The sequence below is a fragment of the Xiphophorus hellerii genome, chromosome 5, assembly GCF_003331165.1.
Source record: "Xiphophorus hellerii strain 12219 chromosome 5, Xiphophorus_hellerii-4.1, whole genome shotgun sequence".
Taxonomy (NCBI): Eukaryota; Metazoa; Chordata; class Actinopteri; order Cyprinodontiformes; family Poeciliidae; genus Xiphophorus; species Xiphophorus hellerii.
Genome location: NC_045676.1, coordinates 23,970,909 through 23,995,684, shown reverse-complemented (window position 1 = coordinate 23,995,684; position 24,776 = coordinate 23,970,909). Strand labels below are relative to the sequence as shown.

Below are 24,776 nucleotides of genomic sequence, written 5' to 3'. Positions count from 1 at the left end.
TTCCGCTTGTCCGTCCAACCGGGTTAAATGTCCCACCGGCTGTCTGCGGGCATTTGTATCGCTCTAAACCTTATAATGAACATTTCTAAAACGCTATACCGTATGAGTGGAATATAGTCCTGCGTCAAGCCGTATTTTAGGAAAATGACCGCTGAAGGACAATAAATGTCACATTCAAGGGCGACTTTGCCTCTGCAGTTTGAAGGTAATTTCTGCTTTCCGACTCGAAACTCAAGAGGACACGGAAAAGGGAAAAAAGGAGAACCACCATGCTTCAGCTGGGAGATGAAGTCACCCTCTACTCGCTGGTCTTCGTGCTGGTCCTGCTGGGAACCCGGAGCCCCTTGTGGTCCACCGCCCTCACGACCTCCCTCTATCTGTTTGTAGCCATGTTCAGGTTTCCGCAGTTGGCGACCAGCAGGACACGGCAGGTGCTGAACCCGGCAGCGGGAAAGGCAGCCGCGGTCGCTCACCGAGGCGGTGGACACGACGCCCCGGAGAACACGATAGCAGCCATTCGGGAGGTGAGAGTCATTGCCAACAAAGACAGAACTCTCCACTTACCTCTAGTCTGTGAAGGAGTTTATTTGGGAAAACTCCGCTAATTAAAATTGTGGTCTTACTGGGTTTTATTTTTGAGCATCAGAGTAAAGAGGGCTCACTGCAATTTTTTTGTAATACAGTCATTCACTGCAGATTTTATATCTGTGGTATGACACAATTTGATTCACATAAAGATTTTGAAACCAATACTTATATAGTTCTTTCTAGATACAAACTTACTTCCCTTTTATTTATGACGTAAACAAAGTTTTTCCCAAACTTCTCAGTTTTAACCAAATTGATCAACAAAACTGGAAGTGAGCTGAACTTTTTTTTTAATCACAGATAAACATTAAAATATGTTGAACAGTATAGATTGAGTCAAAGACATTTAATTTTTTGCATGTTCCTGAGGTTTTTCCATTATCTTAAACTTATTCTCCAAACTTGTTTTGCAAGTTTGACTTCAGAGAAAAAAAAAAGTCTATTCATTCTTTAGTTTGACTTTTCACCTCAAGTGAAAAACGAATTTGTAAAACTTAAACCTCAAATTCCAAGTTCAGGATATCTGTTATTGTGTTTGTAAACAAATTTAACAGCATAACGATTAAATTTGCTGTTAAGTTGGATATGGTTACCCAGCATTGAACCTCACATTTGAAGGACCGATTGATCCCTAAATAAAAGTTCCTATACATTCTGACGCAACAGTGACACCTAGTGGCTCAACTCGTCTCCTACACGTAACTTAAAGGAGTTTTCAGAGAAATTGGATGTAGAGATCAGCCTCGTCAGCGCCGCCGCTGGTTCTTATAGCATCGCTCTTTCAAAGGATTTTGTAGCACCTAACTAACCTGTTAAATAAACTTAACCAAATGGAGTAACTTTTTTTAATGAGTTTTGTCATGTTTTTTTTTTCTGAAAGATTATTTCTTTTTGAATGTATGCATTTCTTCCTCTGCTCATAGGCGAGTAGGAATGGTGCGACCGGTGTTGAGTTGGACTTGGAGTTCTCTGCAGATGGGATCCCCATCCTCATGCATGATGACACCGTGGATCGGACCACCAACGGTTCGGGCCCACTCAACAAGATGAGCTTCTCCGAGCTGCTCAAACTCGATGCATCTGCTAAACATCGATTCAGGTGAGGAACGGACAAAACAGAATGCGGACGAATCTAAACTCCTGTGCACATGCTGTTGGGTAACAAAATGATTGAATTCAACGTACTCCCGTTGCATCGGTGCAGACAGAATGTAGCAATTATTTTATAAAATACACGTGTTATTGTGAGATGAATATAAATGTATTGTTTTGGTCATTATCTAATCAGAATATAACTCCTTGTTTCTAAAGCCTGACTTATGAATGAGCTCTGCTTTTCTCACTAGGTCCAAGTTTGTTGGCGAGAAGATCCCAACTCTGGAAGAGGCCGTAAAGGAGTGCATCAAGCTGAAACTCACCATCTACTTTGATGTCAAAGGTCATCCAGATGAGGTGCAGCCATCAAAACTAACAAACAGAGTTGATGATGTGCAGCCGGTCAGCCGGTTTTATTGATTTACATCCAGGTGAAAGCGCAAAAGGATGTTGGGCCTCTCCTCTGCGTTGCAGAAATATCCCTGCCTGTCTTCAACGCTTCCACGTTCGGTCACTGCGATTTATATTATTAAAATGTTTTGTGTAATAGATTGAAGTAAAGTGGAAAGAATAGTTAAATACTTCTTTGTATCACTTTTGTAAGGCACTGTAAGACGAGGTCCCACAATGGAGACAATGATTGAAATGAAATCTTTATTAAAAACTAATACAGATCTAGAGGCTTCATCGGAACAACATAGAATAAGAGAATAATTAGTGATAAATGGGTGCAGATATGACACAAATATACTATGATTGCTTATATATAGCAATAAAGATCAAATTAAAGAAGCTTATTGAATCTTGTCACACTTGAGTTTTGAATTAATACTGAAGGTGTTAAATTTGTTTTGAAAAAAGAAAAATCACTTGATGTGATTTTTCATTATTATTATTGTTATTATTATTAAGTGTGAGAGAGATGCACATGTGATCCTGAACTCTGTGTTTCCAGTTTGTATTCAGGATTTTAGGCACTTGATAACTAAGTTGGTTGATGCAGTGTTGAATGTTTTCAGTTTATTTATCTTTTTGGGTTGTGACATTTTTTCAGCAGAGGGCCCACAGCGGTGTGTCTGTACTTGCACCATGTGGCTGTTTGGAAACAGAACAAACAAAAACACTCACTGCAAAAAAAAAAAAAAAATGAAAGAAACAAAAAAAACTGCCTGACCTTCTGCACCCCTCTGTTTTTCCTTCCCGTCCAGTCAGCTGCAGCGCTTAAAGACTTGTACAAGAAATACCCGGTTCTCTACAACAGCAGCATCGTCTGCTCCTTCCAACCCAAAGTCATCTATAGGGTAAGAGCATGGTTGATCTCTGGAAACTTTGAAGCAGGAGGTTTAGAGTTTCTGCAGGGTTACTCAGCACTGCTACATATGCCTTTAGTTAATTATAACCAACCCCTACATGGCCACACAAGTTCCCAAAAGATTACATTTGTCGTTTTTGTGTTACCTTGATCCGTTTTCCTTAGAGCGACGTTTGCTTCGCTGCTTTGCTGTGAAACGTTACAGTTACACAATCAAGTTCAAATCCATCCCTCCAAAACAAGTTTCCACTCGCACTTGCCTGTGAAGGCATCACAAAAAGCCGTAAATCTACTTGAGCCGAGTTGTTTTAAGCCTGCACATTTGTATTTATTTTTCCCTTTCTACTTTTGCGTTCTTTCTCGTTGGCAGCTGTTCACTTGTGTTGATGATTCTCACCGTGTTTGAGAACACGCTGCTTCTGACCTGCACATACTTTCAATTCAGGATGAACAAATATGAAAAGCCAATATTAAAATTGCTACAATATATTGCTAGATTGCTTCTCCGTTTGAGCACCACTATTTTAGATACATAAAGGTTTTTATTACTTAAATGCAACTTGAATGATTCAGAATTTAAGACAAAATATCTGCTGGTTAGCTTGATTGTTTTGCATGCTTTAATGCCTTTGCACTTTGAGAAATCTTAAATTATCTCAGCCAGCTATATTTCTTTCAACTTTTGTACAAGTTAAAAGAAACACAGCTTTCTTTTAACTTAAAAAAAAAAGATATAAACCTCGGTTTCGTATTGTTGATACATAATTCACAGCAGTAAAATCTGTGGTTCCCTCTAGCAGATCATTCCCGTCACGTATAACTGTCGTTGCTGCTGCAGTTCAGCCTTTCAGACATTTTGTTTTTGTTGTTTCTTTGTTTGTTTCGTTTTGTCCAGATGAGACAGAGCGACCCTGAAGTGCTCACAGCGTTGACCCACAGGCCGTGGAGCTTGAGCTGTCTCGGCGACGGTACGCCACGTTTTTCATCACTATGGCAACATCACTGGATGAGAATGATGGACATCTTGTTGGACTGGGCACATCATCACCTGCTGTGGAAGCTGTGTGGCACCTCCGCCTTCCTGATCCAGAAAAACGTCGTGTCACAGTGAGTTGAGCCAGTCACTCTTTCTTTGAAATTCAACACTTGCTCTGACGTCGAGCCCCCAAGACAATCCAGAAGGCTTACGTTTTTATCACGTCGACGTGTTCTCCATACGCTCCTGATGAACACATCCTCATATGTGTCTTTCTGTCTGCAGGGACTATGTCCAGTACTGGGCTCAAAGGGGAGTGGAAGTTGTAGCCTGGACCGTCAACACAAAATTGGAGAAAGATTATTTCCAGGAGGTGCTACACATCAATTACATCACAGACAGCCTTGTGGAAGATTGTGAACCTCATTACTGAGACACACGGCCAATAGCTGCCCATAACGTCTCGATATCAGATAACATCCTTAAAATGAAAGAGGATGTTTAGACTAATTACTCCTCCTCAGCTATCGGTGTCAACAGATAAGGCCCTCTTCTCACCAGAGTAAGACCATGTGACAACTTTAAAACTTAACGGAAATATCTACCGTGGTGCACCAGGAGCACAGTGTGATTTTTGTTGTTAGAGTTCCCCCTCTGCTTTTAGAAAAACACAAACACCTCCATGCTGCACATATGCAGCTTGCTGCGGTGGTTGAATGTGATGGTGGAGGTGCAGAAACCTATCGTATTTACAGAAATTTTTCTCAGATTGCAAGGAAACTTCATTGTGAAATGGTGATACCGTTCTGACAGAATGGTATAAAAAAGCAGTAACTTTCCACTCAAGTTTTTTTTTCTTTCCTCCCCCAAATTTGCTACAATCTAGCAAACTTTAAATAGTCTTGAAGATTATTGGGCGATCCCAATCTGTTGTGAAGAGGGTCGGATAAATCAAACGTTCCAGTACTGTAAATTTACGCTGAGTTTTACTTGTGGATTTTCAAACTTTTTAAACTTTTATTTCTAACTTTGTAATAAGAGGCCATGTATCAGGTTTTATGTTCCTTTAGACACTTTATAAATATGATAAATTCAGTTGCACATGTGGTGCATACAGAGATTTTCAGACAGCGTGCTTGTACTTTTTGTCTCAAACGGACTCGTCTCAGACTATCTGTGCAAAAGTCTTTACAGGTTTTTCTGGGCTCTTCAGTTTATCTTTGGACAATGGCTGCTAACATTAAACTAATACTTGGTTTAGTTTGACGGTTTTTAAAGAATCCTTTGAATTTATTGATTTGGCCACTTAAAGTGCAAATCCACCATGAAAAGCTCTCGACTTAAGGAATAAAACAGTTTTGTGTCTGCAGACGTTGACTTTTAAAAGATCCCTTGAATTTTTACCTTTGGTGCTGAACCTTGATTAGCTCTATTTTCTGTCTTCTGACAAACGAGGTGGTAACAGATCACATATGAACACATACTTAATACCACTCTGAGCTCTACTACTTGAGCTCTTTTACAAAGAACAATGAGCAGGAACAGAATTAAAAAAAAGACACAAACAATCCCCACTGCAAAAACCTGCTTCATTCTGAGGGGTTGCTGTTCTGGTCAGCTTTGGTGTCCTGTATTGAATCCAATACAGGACAATCCTGCATTTTCAGTCTCCACTGAGTAAATATTCACCTTTTTGACATCATTTTAATCTGATTAAAATGTACCATGAAGAAAACAACCAATGTCCAAAAGATTAAAGAACCGCAAGAGAACTTCCATTTAAAACAAAACGGAGGAGAAAATGACAAATTAAGACTTTTGCACAGAAAGACTTCTGTACTCAGGATTTTAATAAGTTGTTTGTTTCCTGTCTTTATTTTGCTTATTGTTGATGCCTGCAACATTTGTCCTTCCACACTAAAAGGGAGAGTGTAAATATGTCTTGTTTATGAATGTTCAAGAATGACTGAGAGTCAGTGCACTGGTTTAATGCAGATCAGTCTTCCTCTACGCTCATGTATGAAAGGACTTGTGATTATAAGCGATCATATATTTCTTTTTTTTTTGGTCAAAGTAATTTATCTCCTTTTATTCAGAATGGTGGGAGTGGCACTGAAATACTGTGAAATATGAAAATAAATAACCAAATGTGGAAGTAACCAAGCAAGGGCATAAGCAGAAAAAACTTAGAAATGTTGAAAGAAACAAAAAGTTTGTGTGGAGTTAAAATCTCCTAAGGGAACAAATATCTTTGGAAATTGTTTTTAAAACATCCGGCGATCCTTGTTCTCAGTTTTTCAGTTTGTCTTTGTTAATTATTAAATTATCAGATAGTTACATTATGGATAAAGGAAAAAGATTTACTTTTGGTTCGATTGGGTTTACTTTGGTAAAATTGCTTTTATAGTAGACCTACTTAGAGAAATTAAACAGAATAGATACATTAAGATATTTATTCCCACTCATTTCTAAACTGCTTTAGATCTTTAATTAGCTGATTAGTTTTTTATATTGCAGATTGTTTCTGTTGAGTCCAGAAATGTCCATTTAGAGAACAAGAAACTGTCAAACAGATGTGTTTTTAATGTTTAGTAAACGGTATTGTACAGATATGTAAGCAGGCAACTGGTCTCTATCTGCAGATTGAGTAACCTGGAAAGAAGCTGGACTGTAAATAACGAGCCGTGCCAATTACATGTGTGATATATGAAATCACTATAAGTGAGACATCTTTCTAGACTGCAGCTGTAACCGATAATGTATGCTTGAGTATTTCAGAGCACGTGATTATATTTCTGCTTGTGTTTTACTAGCCTCACATCTTTTACACTCTGCACAGAAAGTGATTTGTAAGCGGTCATAAAGTGGAATGCCTATTTCATTGTCTGTCCTAAAATAAAACAATGTTTGGGTTCTTTTGATGGAATATGTCTCTGTTTATGTGTGGAAGGTGTTTATGGAGCAGAAACGGATTCGTGTTGGATCAGGTTTTTACCGAGATGCAGTTTGTAGCGTCTCGGTTGATCTGATTGTCGAGCAATCCCGCAGTTCCTCTACAAGAAGGAAGACAACTCTTCTGTGGTAAAAAGGCAAAACTCTCTAAAGAACAAGGAATAGTACAGATGTTACATTGTCAAATAACTAAAGTCCAGTTTATTTGTGTTACACATTTCAGCAACAAGGCAATTCCAAGTGCCTTCTATCATAAAAACATAATGTATTCACCAATTATTAAATAATTAAATGTTGTCAAATACCATCATCAATCAAATATGTTGATCAGTGTTTCATTTAATAGGAATCAAAGGCAACTCTAAACCGGTGAGTTTTTTAGCCTTCATTTAAAAGGAATTCAGTGTTTCAGCGTCTTTGCAGTTTTCTGGAAGTTTGTTCCAGATTAGTGGTGTATAGCTGCTGAATGCTGCTTCTCCATTTTCCCCCAAAATAACTCATTTGTTCATGTCACAACCTCAAACTTTGATGTGTTTTATTGGATAGATGTTCCCAATTGAAACAGAAAATGAAATCTTGGGAGAGATTTTGGTTTTTCGTTTTTATCTCCGTGCAAATAAAGCTGTTCTGCGATGACCTCGGAGTGCCGTTATCGAACAAACGGCATCACAAAGAACACAGCGAGCATAAAACAATATCCTAAGCTCCAGTTCATGACCCGACAAAAAAGGCCGTTGTTGAAATAAGTTAACATGTGGAAGAAGTTGTCGAAGGTCGGCAAACGAGAATGTATAAAACCCTTTGGGGTACACCTAAAACACCATGTGTATCGGAAAATTAACACCGTTTGTACATCAACCACATTGTGAAACATGGCAATAGCAGCATCGTTCAGTGGGGACTGTTATTTCTTTCAGTGGAAAAAGAGAAGTTGGTCCATGTGGAGAAATGGATAAATGTAGGAAAACTTTAACTAGAGACTGGGAGGGGGGGAAAAATGGGACAAATTCCACCTTCTAGCAGGGCGAGCCAGAGCTACAATGTGATGGTTTAAGACTAAAGCCAAATTTATGTTAGAATGTTCTAGTCAAAGTCCATTGATGTTAACACTATCCATCCGATCTGAGCTTGAGCAATTTGCAAAGAAGACTTTCTGACTTGGTTGGGCTAAATATAAACTAAAGCCTGTTGTTCGCAAATTAAAGTAACTTTGCTCACTTGGGTCACAAAAGCTCTACTTGACCAAATCTGTAGGTAAATACCACATAATAGGAGCTGCGACACTAATATCCAGCTTTTATTCATTTTTAGATGCCAACGCCTGGTGGCTCTTGGTGGACAGATAGCAGAAATGAAGGGATTTTAAACGTGTTGAAGTTCTGATGTGATTTTTTTGGACCTGAAGAAGTTTAGTTTAAGGAGGTGTCATTCATTCCTCCAGCAAATGTTTTCTGACTTTGCTGTTAATGTTAGGCCTGCAGCATTGTGGATGATTAACTCGCTGCTGTCTGACCCAGATAGTCTGGATGAAAGGGGGAGGCGGTAGTATTGGATATCACCGCAGATAAGCCCGTCTGAGCCGCTTCTTGTGTCCGCTGATCTCCAGGAGCTAAACGCAGACAGTCGGCTGACACTCGGGTGGTTTTGTTCACCGGAGCACCAGCTGCTACCTGTGCTTACGATCCTTAGATCCCAGGGTGATGCTATTGACGGACCCCGCTAGAAACAATTAAGCCACCGTAGAGCAAAGTAGCCATGGAAACCGGAGAGCAGTTATTAAATTATCACGAAATGCTGAGTCACTGTGTAGTGAAACTTTGTTAATTGACAACCACCCAGACTGGAAAACATTTCATCTCTGCTTGTAGTGGTTTATTAGGTGAAAGGTGAACGCTTGGCTCCGCCTACGTAGATTAAAGAGAAACAAGGCGAGCGGAAACCAAGGGTTTTCAACTTCAAAATAAAAGCCTACGCTATATACGCCAGCATGACAACAACATAAAAGCATAGTGAAAAAATGTTTTATGTTATCATTAAGGGTAATCTTAAAACAAGTGTTTCTATTAAACTTGCTTAAAATATATGTTGTAGAGCGCTTTTATAATTCACTAACAATAACCTGAAAGACCTATAGTGTAGCTAAGCAACCTCAAACAGTACAACAATGCATCTAAAATATAAACAGTGACGTGCGGTCATCATGGAAAAATAATACATAATGATAAAATTATTGATATTGCTATTTTCACCCTGTTGTTTGTACTATGAAGTATTTATTTTTCATTTAGCTAAACCAATTTTGATTTTTTTATTTTGTTTTTCTTCAAAATCGCCGAATTTTCGCATTTTTCCATTCAAATGCTCGGAAGCGAAGCCGGTGAGGCAAAGCGAGGCTGAGGCTCACCTTATAATCAACCTCTCACTAACTGCACTGGCGGCCTTTCTATGGGAGCATGGTCCTCCTGTCTGCACGTCGCCAATAAAATGGTTAAAATACATTTAATATATAAACTGATTTTCCATAATCTATCTTCTGTATATAATCTACAGTGTTTTTTGTGTTCGTGTGCTGAGGAGCGATCAGAAACGGCAGAGAATAGACTCGAGGTGAGGCAGGCAGTTCTCCTGCCTCATGGCAGGGGGCGCTCATGATCCCAGACATTGTGACTCCACAGCTGCAGAGTAAGAGACAGTAGCCATGGAGCTAGCCATGGAGCTAGCCATGGAGCTAGCCATACAGTCCAGTGCAGCGATATATTTATGGTTTTCTCCTCTTATCACAATAATCACTTATTAATAATCGCAAAATAAACATTAAGCTTAAAACCATACTGCTGCAACAGACTGAATGTTCTGCTCTTTGTGTGGGAAATATTTGAGTGGGGTTTTTTTTGTTTCGTTGTTGTCAGTTGCTATGGCAACGAGTCTGCGCGTAGCTGCGCTGATACAGAGAGACAGATGTGGTTTTTAGTTGTACTTTAACGGTTTTTCTCTTTGCTGTGGAGCACAGCACGAAATTATTAATATCTACATGTCCAAGTTTGATTGAGTTAACGGAATTATTCTACGGCGGCAGCGCGGCTTTGCATGACATGTTAAAAAATAGTCTTTTTGCCCTCCAGCGTTGTCCGCATGCGCGAAATTTCCTCATGTAAACAATAACATGCAGGGGGTCTATATTTGTAAATATGATTATGATTAGGTCAGTGCCTCACCAGCTATGAACCTCACCGCACGTCACTCCATGTAAATATCTGGGGGGGTTTTTTATTGCACAACGTTCCAGTAAAAAAGATAAAGCTAAAATATCAGTACTAAAATAACATATTTAAACAATTCACGGTACATGCATCATTTGTTTATCACTGATTTTATTTAATTAATTACATACTTTTACCTCAATATTTGATCAGATACTGTTTAAAGAGAAAAAGATCTACATTTCAAATAACGTATTCAGATGTTTTACGTTGTTTGTTGTTTCAATTGTTTGTTTGTTTGTTTTAGATATGATGATGAAATAAAGTTAATAAAAAAGGCTATAAAGTGTCTTGTAAACAATTTCATCCATCCATCACCCTTTGTCCCTAATGGGGTCGGGAGGGCGGCTGGTGTCTATCTCCAGCTACGTTCCAGGCGAGAGGCGGGGTTCACCCTGGACAGGTCGCCAGTCTGTTGCAAGGAAACACAGAGACATACAAGACAAACAACCATGCACAACGGAGAATTTAGAGAGACCAATTAACCTGACAGTCATGTTTTTGGACTGTGGGAGGAAGCCGGAGAACCCGGAGAGAACCCATGCATGCACAGGGAGAACATGCAAACTCCATGCAGAAAGACCCCGGCCGGGAATCGAACCCAGGCCCTTCTTGCTGCAAGGCAACAGTGCTACCAACTGCGCCACTGTGCAGTAAACAATTTCAGTGTATAATAAACAATACTGATCCAAATACTGACCCCTGTGGGACTCCAAAAATGTCTAGGCTCTCCTCTAGATGAGCGTATTAACGATGTACCTTTTGATGGTGCAACCTTTACTTGCAGCGTAAGGGTTTTATTTTGAAATTCGCCACCGGAAGCTTTAGAATTCTCAATGGGCAGCTTCACATTGTACGAGCGTGGCAGTTCCTAGTCCTTATGAAAGTAAAGTGCGCTTCGCCCTTGTGATCTGTCAGAGGAGCGGGCGTATTGCAGTCATCTTCGGAGCTGCAGCGGTGTACAGCAGACACAGTGTCCGGCTCATAGAGTCACAGTTCCTCGGGCGTCAGAAAGCGTTCATCCCTCCTCCCGTGCACAGTCCCCGGCATCGTGGACCCGGGTTCTCCTTGAATGACCTACACACCGCCCTAAAGAACGCGCAGTGGTCCCATTGGCACCTGGACAGCAGCCGGTTCGGAGCGCTCTGCTGCAAAACACAGCAGCTGACGGAGCCAAGCAAAGCGAGTCCCATGCAGGCTTCTGGCCGACCTCAGAGCGGCTGACCCGGGCGACAAAAACCGCAAAGCAGGACGCGCTGCGGCCGGAGGAGCGAGCTGGAAGTTTACGGGGAAGAGTTTAGAGGTGGTCACCGGGGAAGAGGCGCACTCTGAAGGGTTCATTACTGCTTCCTGACATCACATGATGTACACAATCACCAGGGGTCCCAGCAAACTTGTTACACAACGGAGGACAGGTGAGTGAGTGGCAGCGCGGGTTATCTAATGAAGCTTCACGGAGGAAAGTTTGCTGCTCGTTTGAGTTTATTATTATTATTATTTTTAAAACTGCACAAGGTTAAACAGTTGGATTTCGCCTCAGGTCCCACACAGCAGGTCGAGAGCAAGTTCAGCGACTTGAAGCTGAAGCCCACCTCTTGGCTCGCCTCAAAGTGAGTACACTCCGTCTTTATTGTTACTCTACCTGTAATTGTGGAGTTTTGTTTACGTGATTCGCGCTGGCAGCCGCGTGGGCCCAAAATACTTCTTCCCACGTGGACTAGCAGTGCGATCATGTAACGCCTCGACGTGGCCTGCGTCTTTATCTTTTTTTTTTTTTTTTTTTCCTTTTAGACCCGCTCTTCCCCTTAGAGACTCTCAGGTCAAACCTTTGTCTACATTTACTTTAGAGTCACATTTTGACGCGTTAACATGGTTTTCGTGGGGCGTTCATGATCGGTTGTAAAATCTGGTTCTACCTGTAAACCCACCTTTTCTTATGTTCATATGTTAGCCATTTCCCGCCACTCACTAATAATAAATAATGTTTTGGGGGGTTTTGTGGAAATTGGCTTCCATGAAAAAAGGTCCAAGTTCTGATTTTACTTATTTTTTATTATTATTCAGTACAGATGGCTGCATACCTGGTTGGTATTTCTCATAACTAGAAAAACAAAATTTCTGAAGAAATTTAGCCGGGGCCTGCCAAGGCGCGCCCGTGGGGTTTGCGCCCGGCGTCGTCACGCTACAAATTGGCATCGACGCTAAAGAACGCCGCAACGTAATCAATGGCACGCGGAGAACCACAAGAACGTTAAGTAAGGCGGACGTGCACCATTCAGTATGATTTAAAATTTTTGTCAAGGCTTTTATTTTGGAAGTTTTGTTAAACTTCATTTCAAAGGGCCAAACTAATCCCATGCGTAATAGTCATTGGGTTAAATCAGTTATATAATGCTCAACAGAGCAATTATCTGATTTAAAAATATTCAAGGCTTTTATTTTGAAATTTGCAGTATGCTTCATTTCAGAGTGCCAAACTATTCCATTGTGTAACAGTGCTTTGGATAAAAAAGTCACATAAAGCCAAAAAGCGCAATTACCTGATGTAAAAATATTCAAGGCTTTTATTTTGAAATTATTATTATGCTCCATTTTAAAGTTCCGAACGAATCCCATGTGTAACAGTGCTTTGGATGAAAAAGTCATATAAAGCCAAAAACAGCAATTACATGATGTAAAAATTTTCAAGGCTTTTATTTTGAAATTATTATTATGCTCCATTTTAAAGTTCCGAACTAATCCCATGTGTAACAGTGCTTTGGATGAAAAAGTCATACAAAGCCAAAAAGAGCAATTACCTGATGTAAAAATATTCAAGGCTTTTATTTTGAAATTATTATTATGCTCCATTTTAAAGTTACGAACGAATCCCATGTGTAACAGTGCTTTGGATGAAAAAGTCATACAAAGCCAAAAAGAGCAATTACATGATGTAAAAATATTCAAGGCTTTTATTTTGAAATTTTCAGTATGCTTCATTTCAGAGGGCCAAACTATTCCATTGTGTAACAGTGCTTTGGATAAAAAAGTCACATAAAGCCAAAAAGCGCAATTACCTGATGTAAAAATATTCAAGGCTTTTATTTTGAAATTATTATTATGCTCCATGTTAAAGTTCCGAAGTAATCCCATGTGTAACAGCGCTTTGGATGAAAAAGTCATATACGGCCAAAAAGAGCAATTACCTGATGTAAAAATATTCAAGGCTTTTATTTTGAAATTATTATTATGCTCCATTTTAAAGTTCCGAAGTAATCCCATGTGTAACAGTGCTTTGGATGAAAAAGTCATATACGGCCAAAAAGAGCAATTACATGATGTAAAAATATTCAAGGCTTTTATTTTGAAATTTTCAGTATGATTCATTTCAGAGGGCCAAACTATTCCATTGTGTAACAGTGCTTTGGATGAAAAAGTCATATAAAGCCAAAAAGAGCAATTACGTCATGTAAAAATATTCAAGGCTTTTATTTTGAAATTTTCAGTATGCTTCATTTCAAAGGGCCAAACTAATACCATGTGTAACAGTGCTTTGGATGAAAAAGTCAAATAAAGCCAAAAAGAGCAATTACATGATGTAAAAATATTCAAGGCTTTTATTTTGAAATTTTCATTATGCTTAATTTTAAAGTTCCAAACTAATCCCATGTGTAACAGTTACTGAGTTAAATCAGTTATATACAGCCCATAGCAGCAATTAGTTCTAAAGGCCAGTTCAGTCCTGATCTGTTTCAACTGAGGGTTCCACTATAGATAGAACTACAATGATGCGTATTTGTAGTCCAAACCAGCAGCCAATAGCCTCTTGAGATCCGTTGCTATGTTAAATAAGTTTCACACCAAGGTGTGAAGTGTTAGTGAAAGAGCCTGAGAGCCTCAGAAAATCCTGTTGCATGACTTTGCTCTGAAGCACCGTGACAGAAAACCGTACGGTCTAGATAAATTTCGAAAACATTTTACCGGAGCAGACAGGCGTATCAATGTCAGGACCGATTTTGATACTAATCGTGCGATATTTGTGGGCGTGATGGCGATTTCAAAAATGATTTGGGCTGAAAAAGTTGTCTTCATCTCTCACTCTAAGCAGCCAGAGACGCACTCTAACTTTAGGAAAAATGAGAAACTTTGGGTCGCTTAGAGGCAAATTGTGGACAAACCGTAACTGGTATCGACGAGCCGTCTTCACTTTCGAAGAGATCACAGACGTATCTACAAAATGAAATTTGAATGGCATTTCTAGGTGAATTTGTGACGACACAGAAAATCCTCAAAAATAGGGTATTTCTAGGATTTTTCCCATTGACTTATAATGGGGTTTTTTTCGTAGTTTTTTGCGAATTATGTCGCCATGTTAACCCCAAATCCCACCAAAAGTAATAGCTCCAATGGCGTGAATTTTCTGCACGTTTTGATACCTCATTTGTAGGTGTGCACCCAGCGGTATGAGCCGCATTAACGGTTACGGAAGAAAAATAAAGAATTATACTAGAAAATTTCGGAAGAAATTTAGCCGGGGCCTGCCAAGGCGCGCCCGTCGGGCATGGGCCCGGCGTCGTCACGCTACAAATCGGCGTCGACGCTAAAGAACGCCGCGACGTAATCAGTGGCACGCGGAGAACCGCAAGAACGTTAAGCGAGGCGGACGTGCACCATTCGGTACGATTTAAAATGTTGTCAAGGCTTTTATTTTGGAAGTTTTGTTAAACTTCATTTCAAAGGGCCAAACTAATCCCAAGCGTAATAGTCCTTGGGTTAAAATAGTTATATAATGCTCAAAACACAAGTAGCTGATGTAAAAATATTCAAGGCTTTTATTTTGAAATTTTCAGTATGCTTCATTTTAAAGTTCTGAACTAATACCACGTGTAAGAGTGCTTTGGATGAAAAAGTCAAATAAAGCCAAAAAGAGCAATTACGTCATGTAAAAATATTCAAGGCTTTTATTTTGAAACTTTTGTTAAGCTTCATTTCAAAGGGCCAAACTAATACCATGTGTAACAGTGCTTTGGATGAAAAAGTCAAATAAAGCCAAAAAGAGCAATTACATGATGTAAAAATATTCAAGGCTTTTATTTTGAAATTTTCAGTATGCTTCATTTTAAAGTTCTGAACTAATACCACGTGTAACAGTGCTTTGGATGAAAAAGTCAAATAAAGCCAAAAAGAGCAATTACGTCATGTAAAAATATTCGAGGCTTTTATTTTGAAATTTTCAGTATGCTTCATTTCGAAGGGCCAAACTAATACCATGTGTAACAGTGCTTTGGATGAAAAAGTCATATACGGCCAAAAAGAGCAATTACATGATGTAAAAATATTCAAGGCTTTTATTTTGAAATTATTATTATGCTCCATTTTAAAGTTCCGACCTAATCCCATGTGTAACAGTGCTTTGGATGAAAAAGTCATATACGGCCAAAAAAAGCAATTACATGATGTAAAAATATTCAAGGCTTTTATTTTGAAATTTTCAGTATGCTTCATTTCAGAGGGCCAAACTAATACCACGTGTAACAGTGCTTTGGATGAAAAAGTCACATAAAGCCAAAAACAGCAATTACGTCATGTAAAAATATTCAGGGCTTTTATTTTGAAATTTTCAGTATGCTTCATTTTAAAGTTCTGAACTAATACCACGTGTAAGAGTGCTTTGGATGAAAAAGTCAAATAAAGCCAAAAAGAGCAATTACATGATGTAAAAATATTCAAGGCTTTTATTTTGAAACTTTTGTTAAGCTTCATTTCAAAGGGCCAAACTAATACCATGTGTAACAGTGCTTTGGATGAAAAAGTCAAATAAAGCCAAAAAGAGCAATTACATGATGTAAAAATATTCAAGGCTTTTATTTTGAAATTTTCAGTATGCTTCATTTTAAAGTTCTGAACTAATACCACGTGTAACAGTGCTTTGGATGAAAAAGTCAAATAAAGCCAAAAAGAGCAATTACGTCATGTAAAAATATTCAAGGCTTTTATTTTGAAATTTTCAGTATGCTTCATTTCAAAGGGCCAAACTAATACCATGTGTAACAGTGCTTTGGATGAAAAAGTCATATACGGCCAAAAAGAGCAATTACATGATGTAAAAATATTCAAGGCTTTTATTTTGAAATTATTATTATGCTCCATTTTAAAGTTCCGACCTAATCCCATGTGTAACAGTGCTTTGGATGAAAAAGTCATATACGGCCAAAAAGAGCAATTACATGATGTAAAAATATTCAAGGCTTTTATTTTGAAATTTTCAGTATGATTCACTTCAGAGGGCCAAACTATTCCATTGTGTAACAGTGCTTTGGATAAAAAAGTCACATAAAGCCAAAAAGCGCAATTACCTGATGTAAAAATATTCAAGGCTTTTATTTTGAAATTATTATTATGCTCCATTTTAAAGTTCCAAACTAATCCCATGTGTAACAGTGCTTTGGATGAAAAAGTCATATACGGCCAAAAAAAGCAATTACATGATGTAAAAATATTCAAGGCTTTTATTTTGAAATTTTCAGTATGCTTCATTTCAGAGGGCCAAACTAATACCACGTGTAACAGTGCTTTGGATGAAAAAGTCATATACGGCCAAAAAGAGCAATTACGTCATGTAAAATATTCAAGGCTTTTATTTTGAAATTTTCAGTATGCTTAATTTTAAAGTTCCAAACTAATCCCATGTGTAACAGTGCTTTGGATGGAAAAGTCAGATAAAGCCAAAAAGAGCAATTACATGATGTAAAAATATTCAGGGCTTTTATTTTGAAATTATTATTATGCTCCATTTTAAAGTTCCAAACTAATCCCATGTGTAACAGTTACTGAGTTAAATCAGTTATATACAGCCCATAGCAGCAGGTAGTTCTAAAGGCCAGTTCTCAGTCCTGATCTGTTTCAACTGAGGGTAGATAGAACTACAGTGATGCGTATTCGTAGTCCTAACCAGCAGCCAATAGCCTCTTGAGTTCCGTTGCTATGGTAAATAATGGTCTCAGCAGGTGTGAGCTGTGAGCTCTGAGCTCTCAAACACACAAGTGTGTTTGAGCAAACACACTTTACTGAAAAAAAGCATTGGAAACAAATCCTTCTTGTTCGGGAACCGTAATACATATTGGAAAAGCGTTTTAAGCGTATGACAGGTCAATGTGTCTTCTGCGATAGTCCCGAGATTCATATCTGTACCTCACTCAGAACATTTACAGCGATGAGAGAAAGAAATGTTGTGCCCAGATCTGAACCGAGATCGGCTGTCACTGTAATTTGAGCAAAAATGAGAAAGTTTGGGTCGCTTAGAGGCAAATTGTGGACAAACCGTAACTGGTATCGACGAGCCGTCTTCACTTTCGAAGAGATCACAGACGTATCTACAAAATGAAATTTGAATGGCATTTCTAGGTGAATTTGTGACGACACAGAAAATCCTCAAAAATAGGGTATTTCCAGGATTTTTCCCATTGACTTATAATGGGGTTTTTTTCGTAGTTTTTTGCGAATTATGTCGCCACGTTAACCCCAAATCCCACCAAAAGTAATAGCTCCAATGGCGTGAATTTTCTGCACGTTTTGATACCTCATTTGTAGGTGTGCACCCAGCGGTATGAGCCGCATTAACGGTGACGGAAGAAAAATAAAGAATTATAATAAAGAGACGCTTGTTGGGTGTAGAGTAATAGGTTCCTGCCATTGGGTGTAGAGTAATAGGTTCCTGCCATTGCTTTGCATGGCAGGCCCCAACTAGAAAATTTCGGAAGAAATTTAGCCGGGGCCTGCCAAGGCGCGCCCGTCGGGCATGGGCCCGGCGTCGTCACGCCACAAATCGGCATCGACGCTAAAGAACGCCGCGACGTAATCAGTGGCACGCGGAGAACCGCAAGAACGTTAAGCGAGGCGGACGTGCACCGTTCAGTATTATAAAGTAAGTATATCAGCTAAAATCAGCAGAAACGCTAATGTTAGCGTCATTCCTTTCATCAGCATGTGGGAAATCACTAGGATATTTTCTGTAATTGATTTACTCCATTCAGTATACTAAACATTGCTAAAAAGTAAAATAAATAGCTAATAGCTTATTGAAGCTAAAATGCTAACGCTAATGAACCTTGCATTGAACTGTTTAGTAACAGTTCAATGCTCATAAACTGCAGGAAGGCAGTTCATTAGCATTTACCTAATGATTGTCACAAATATAAATTTTCAATAACGCACACACACACAACATATCACAGTTTAAAAATATATATTGACCTTATGTTAAAGATTTCTACAAACTTTTTACAGGTAAAGTTTACAATGAACCAAAATTACAACATTTAAAGAATACCATAAATTTAAGAATCTAATGTCTCTGCAATAAAAAGAAATTGCTATCTTTTTTATTTTTAAACAACACCTCATATTGTTAAATAACTGATTTTATGTATTCAAGTTTTAAATATTACATTTGAGTTTGCATGGATGTAAAATTACTGCTCAGTTTAAAAATTACAGTATTTTTAAACTGAGCAGTTTAAAAATATGCTCAGTATTTTTAAGCTGCTCAGCTAAACTTCGCTCTTTAGCTCGTTAGCTTGTCGATGTTTCAGTTTTATTCGCTGGGAAAATTATTCTTTGTCTGCTTTGAAGATAAGCAGACAAATAATAAAAAACAAGTTTTGATATTAACTCTCAACTTCATTCACAAAACTTTTTCGTTATTTATTACACAACGAACATGCATTTCACATAAGAACAAAACAATGAGGTGACGTTGCCTGTCCTTGAACACAACGCTGATCCCTCTTCACCCTGTCACCAACTCACACACATCCTCATTGTGTTGTGTTCTGTAAATAAACAAAACACAAGCAAAATCAATAAACTATATGCATATTCCAGTATACTGAGTTTTGGTTTTACATTCATTCTATTTAAATGTAGTTTGTTTGTGCTTACCAATGTTTTCTGGCCGGATGTCAGGCACCGTTTCCCCCTGGTCAGTTCGTCGATGTCTGGTTTTTTGTTCTATTCTGTGGCAATCCGCAAAACGGCGTGTAGGTTTTCGTCAGTAATGCGCGATCTGTGCTTGGTCTTGTTTAAAGTCATTATTGAAAACATCTCTTCGCACAGATAGGTGCTTCCAAACGTGGACAAAACACGAGCTGCGTGGAGTCGAAGCTGCGGCATTAAATCAGGGGCAGTAGACGGTAAAAGTAAAAGTCCTCGATTGAAACATCACGGAACTTCGCTCTTTAGCTTCTTAGCTTGTCGATGTTTCAGTTTTATTCGCTGGGAAAATTAATAATCAGCTTGAGGTGACTCTGCTGCACTCTAGTGGCGAGAAGCCATAATGTTGGTTGGTAAGAATCGGAAGGCATTATGGGATATGTAGTTTGTAGTCCATTCGTGCTCAAAACAATTAATAATCAGCTTGAGGTGACTCTGCTGCACTCTAGTGGCGAGAAGCCGTAATGTTGGTTGGTAAGAATCGGAAGGCATTATGGGATATGTAGTTTGTAGTCCATTCGTGCTCAAAACCTATTTTAAGTCAATCAATGGGGCTGTAAAACGGTGGTAGGGGGGAGAGGGCCACATAAAATGACGTAGCGGGCCACATGTGGCCCGCGGGCCTTGAGTTTGACACATGTGCAATAGAGGATCTATCTGCTGCTCATGCAAAACAGTCTATTTTAATCCCATGTGTAATAGTCATTGGGTTAAATCAGTTATATAATGCTGAAAACGCAAGTAGTTGATGTAAAAATATTCAAGGCTTTTATTTTGAAATTTTCAGTATGCTTCATTTCAAAGGGCCAAACTAATACCATGTGCTTTGGATGAAAAAGTCAAATAAAGCCAAAAAGAGCAATTACATGATGTAAAAATATTCAAGGCTTTTATTTTGAAATTTTCAGTATGCTTCATTTCAAAGGGCCAAACTAATACCATGTGTAACAGTGCTTTGGATGAAAAAGTCAAATAAAGCCAAAAAGAGCAATTACATGATGTAAAAATATTCAAGGCTTTTATTTTGAAATTTTTGTTAAGCTTCATTTCAAAGGGCCAAACTAATACCATGTGTAACAGTGCTTTGGATGAAAAAGTCAAATAAAGCCAAAAACAGCAATTACCTGATGTAAAAATATTCAAAGCTTTTATTTTGAAATTTTCATCAAGCTTAATTTTAAATTGCCACACTAATCCCATGTGTAACAATTGCTGGGTTAAATCAGTTATATAAAGCTCAAAAGAGCAATTTTCTGATGTGAAAATATTCAAGGCTTTTATTTTGAAATTTTTGTTAAGCTTCATTTCAAAGGGCCAAACTAATACCATGTGTAACAGTGCTTTGGATGAAAAAGTCAAATAAAGCCAAAAAGAGCAATTACATGATGTAAAAATATTCAAGGCTTTTATTGTGAAATTTTTGTTAAGCTTCATTTTAAAGTTCAAAACTAATCCCATGTGTAACAGTGCTTTGGATGAAAAAGTCATACAAAGCCAAAAACAGCAATTACATGATGTAAAAATATTCAAGGCTTTTATTTTGAAATTTTCAGTATGCTTCATTTCGGCTTTTATTTTGAAATTTTCAATATGCTTAATTTTAAAGTTCCAAACTAATCCCATGTGTAACAGTTACTGAGTTAAATCAGTTATATACAGCCCATAGCAGCACGTAGTTCTAAAGGCCAGTTCTCAGTCCTGATCTGTTTCAACTGAGGATAGATAGAACTACAATGATGCGTATTTGTAGTACAAATCAGCAGCCAATAGCCTCTTGAGTTCCGTTGCTATGGCAAATAATGGTCTCAGCAGGGTGTGAGCTCTGAGCTCTGAGCTGTCAAACACACAATTGTGTGTTTGAGCAAACACGTTTTACTGAAAAGAAGCATTGGAAACAAATCCTTCCTGTTCGGGAACCGTAATACATATTCGAAAAGCGTTTGTAGCGTATGACAGTTCAATGTGTCTTCTGCGATAGTCCCGAGATTCATATCTGTACCTCACTCAGAGCATTTACAGCGATGAGAGAAAGAAATGTTGTGCCCAGATCTGAACCGAGATGGGCTGTCACTCTAATTTGAAGAAAAATGAGAAACTTTGGGTCGCTTAGAGGCAAATTGTGGACAAACCGTAACTGGTATCGACGAGCCGTCTTCACTTTCGAAGAGATCACAGACATATCTACAAAATGAAATTTGAATGGCATTTCTAGGTGAATTTGTGACGACACAGAAAATCCTCAAAAATAGGGTATTTCTAGGATTTTTCCCATTGACTTATAATGGGGTTTTTTTCGTAGTTTTTTGCGAATTATGTCGCCACGTTAAGCCCAAATCCCACCACAAGTAATAGCTCCAATGGCGTGAATTTTCTGCACGTTTTGATACCTCATTTGTAGGTGTGCACCAAGCGGTATGAGCCGCATTAACGGTTACGGAAGAATAAAGAATATTAAAGAGACGCTTCTCTCCGACAATAGTAATAGGTTCCTGCCATTGCTTTGCATGGCAGGCCCCAATTAAAGAGACGCTTCTCTCCGACAATAGTAATAGGTTCCTGCCATTGCTTTGCATGGCAGGCCCCAATTATGTTATACTTTCTCATAATAATGACTTGGCTATGTGATAATGAAATCCAAGTTTTTTTAATCATAGGAGTGGCAGAAATGGGCTTCCATACTTTGTTTTTTTTACACCATACAAATTAACAAGGAATATTTCTAATAATTTATGCTTCTTTATTGGATGTTATGATCAGATAAAGTGAATTGTTTTTAAATATGGAATTTAGATACAATCTGTTTCTGTTTTTCTGTTGGACAGAAACTTAAATTTGGCCTGATTATTTTCTTATAATAATAAGGAATTTATACTTCAATTCCAGCAGAGCCTAAACTGGTTGTAATTTTCCGATATTTCTTTGACCAGCAGTAGGACATGGCATACTGCTGGTCACTAAAACAAAAAACAACTGAGAAATTAGATGACCATTGATCAAGACAAGTTCAACATTTGCTCCATGGAATTAAAAATAGAGATGATTTAAGACTACCTTTCATAAAAAATTAATACATGAACCTACTTAAGACTCTAGCAGGGGTCTCAAACTCCAGTCCTCGAGGGCCGCAGTCCTGCAACTTTTAGATGTGCCTCTGCTGCAACACACCTGAACAGAATAATTAGGTAATTAAGTAATTTCATTCCAGTGTTTTGTACCTGTGGCACATCTAAAAACTGCAGGACTGCGGCCCTCGAGGCCTGGAGTTTGAGACCCCTGCAACCTCATGTTTTACCTCAGTTTCCCAGCTGCTGATTGCTCGCAGTGGGTTAAAACCTCAGCCTCAACTCGCTTAACCATGCCTCAACAAATATGGCTTCTCTCATTTTCCGGCTAACGATCGGCGCGCCGTCCTCCCCGCAGCTCTCCGCCTCCGAAGATCGTCTTCAATCGGCTCAACGGGAAGCGCCACCACGGGACGGCCCCGCAGAAGAGCCAGAGCCCGGCCGCAGAGGGATTCACCCCTGCGCACGAGGAGAACGTCAGATTCGTCTACGAAGGTGAGGATCACCGGATCAGTGGGCCGCGGGGTCAGACGTCCTGGTCTAATCCCGAAGCCGACAGAGATCTTGTTGAGCAGAGTGTGTGAAAGTCAGAGGTCGAGAAGATCGGACGCGGGACGGTTTTGCTTAGGAATGAACGATTCCGTGGAAACGGATATCGTCTGTTATTAAGCATTTCAAATTTGATATCATGTAAACATGAGACATGGGCTGTCCATATACCCACCTGACCTCAGGTTAAGAAAGTAACTTTCCTGCTTATTTAAACATGAATTCATGTTTAAATGAATACCTGACCCATAGCATATATTTTAAAAAAACTACGCAAAGCAAAACCAAAGATCTCAAAGAGAGAGATGTATCATGCAGAAAAGAAACAAAGTCATTGACATGCATGTAAAAAGCATTATGAAGTCAAGTTCAAGGCAAAACCACTGCTGACCGGAAACATTAGAAACACCCATCTCGTATTTGTCAAAAAACAAAAATGAGGAAAAATCCATGGACCGAAGAGACGGGACTGTAACTTTCTGGAAGCTTCCTGTTACGTCTGACCTAAAACTAACGCAGCGCTTCAGAGAATTCACACACAATCTAACATGGTGTTGGTGGCATCATGAAACGTATGAATGAAACAAATTCTGAGATCTTTCAAAAAAAAAAAAAAAATACACAGGCCTGTCACAATAACAGATTTTTCCGGATGATGATTTGTCCCAGTAATTATTGTGGTAAACAATAATATTGTTGTTTTGAGAGCATTTTCAAGAAACGTACTGATGATGGCACAATAATGCAAGTTCACAGAGATCAATAAACTGTAATTCTGGAATTGAAACGTATTATAATCCAAAATAAAACACAACCAAAAGTAATAAATAAAACTGAAAAAAAGAAAAAAGCAAAGGCACGTAAATCCATAAATAAAATGGATTATGATGTCTCTATGAAGCGAGGCAAAACCAATTATTAGGTGGAATTACTTTTTCCACAATGGTGTATTTTGTGTATTTCCTTCCAAAAAGTCTTACCAAAAACTAGAAATCTGCAAGTGGGAGAATATTTTTCCGCTTCACTCTAAGTGTGTTCAAGCTGAAGGAGGTTCATCTCATTTTCGAGCCTCTTTTCTTGAATTTTCTCCCGCTTATGAGGGACTTTGGCAAACTTTTTATTTCCATTCAGAAAAAGAGCCCAGAGGAACTCTTCTCTTCTCACTGTGACGCCATGTTGGGATTCTCCATTAAATAGACAGCGTAATTAAATCTAACCCAGAACAGGTTCTCAAGTTAATTTCAATGTGTCCCGTCTACGATGATTAAGCACCATTTTTCAACAGCGCGTCAGAAACTGAAGGTCGCTTCGAGTTACTTTAATGTGGGTCAGCGCCGACCCGTTGTCCCTCGGTGGGAAAATAACAGCTTGGACGGCTGAGTCAGCATCTTTCTGTTTCCTTTGGGCTTTCGCCAGGAAAGATGTGACTCTGGTGGTTGTTTGTTGCCACAAATTTCAGCTCTTCGTTATTGCTGGATCTAAAAGAAGAAGAAATAAAAACCAGTCCCTTAACCAGTTTTCCTGCAGTAATGTCACTGGGATTTGGATTTTATATGACAGCCTGGCAGATACTGAGACCTTTTGTTCCAATTTGTCAAATTATTTCAACTAGGGCTGCAACTAATGATTAATTTAGTTATTCTATTGATTATTCTGATGATTAATTGATTAATCGGATAAGAAAAATGAGCTCATTCTGCTGATTTTTCATTGAAGTCGTTTATATACATATTTCTTGGATTACGTTTAATAATTGAAGAGCAATAGATGCTTGATAGATTTTTTTTGTTTTGTTTTTACAGACAAGTTATTATTAATCTTAAATGTAAATATTTTTTTGTACAGGTTCGGATTAATTATTGCTAAGAATGTTCTCCAGTATAATCAGTTTCTAAATTAGTTGGCGATTATTTCAATCATCAGCTAATCTCAATTAATCAGCCCAAATTGTAATGTATTTTCACTGTGATTTTAAAGTAGTGCCCAGTTGTGAACTGAAAGGAATTTCTTTT

At 38.6% G+C, this 24,776-nt stretch overlaps 3 protein-coding genes across 3 annotated transcripts in view; 2 read left to right on the top strand and 1 right to left on the bottom strand.

The window, feature by feature from the left end:
• Positions 1–29: 29 nt before the first annotated feature.
• gde1 (glycerophosphodiester phosphodiesterase 1) lies at positions 30–6,897 on the top strand. Its single transcript, XM_032563253.1, has 6 exons — positions 30–524; positions 1,512–1,687; positions 1,935–2,040; positions 2,892–2,984; positions 3,891–4,102; positions 4,257–6,897. Exons 1-6 carry the CDS (start codon positions 270–272, stop codon positions 4,402–4,404), a joined length of 990 nt encoding a protein of 329 aa, XP_032419144.1. The 5' UTR covers positions 30–269; the 3' UTR covers positions 4,405–6,897.
• A 4,201-nt stretch (positions 6,898–11,098) lies between these two features.
• mcrip2 (MAPK regulated corepressor interacting protein 2) overlaps positions 11,099–24,776 on the top strand; it is a 15,192-nt gene continuing 1,514 nt past the window's right edge. The window contains exons 1-3 of the mRNA XM_032562750.1: positions 11,099–11,598; positions 11,724–11,793; positions 22,574–22,710. Of these exons, the coding sequence (XP_032418641.1) occupies positions 11,544–11,598; positions 11,724–11,793; positions 22,574–22,710 (262 nt within the window). The 5' untranslated portion in view covers positions 11,099–11,543. The remainder of the gene's footprint in view (positions 11,599–11,723; positions 11,794–22,573; positions 22,711–24,776) is intronic.
• slx4 (SLX4 structure-specific endonuclease subunit homolog (S. cerevisiae)) overlaps positions 22,861–24,776 on the bottom strand; it is a 25,099-nt gene continuing 23,183 nt past the window's right edge. Inside the window, exon 14 of the mRNA XM_032562747.1 lies at positions 22,861–24,242. The gene's annotated coding sequence lies outside the window, so the exon portion shown is untranslated. The remainder of the gene's footprint in view (positions 24,243–24,776) is intronic.

Bases quoted from the DNA above. Each gene is read 5' to 3' on its own strand.
- gde1 (XM_032563253.1), top strand. From the start codon at position 270: ATGCTTCAGCTGGGAGATGAAGTCACCCTCTACTCGCTGGTCTTCGTG. The intron at 525-1,511 runs GTGAGAGTCATT...CTCTGCTCATAG, and splicing joins CGATAGCAGCCATTCGGGAG to GCGAGTAGGAATGGTGCGAC. The intron at 2,985-3,890 runs GTAAGAGCATGG...CGTTTTGTCCAG, and splicing joins AACCCAAAGTCATCTATAGG to ATGAGACAGAGCGACCCTGA.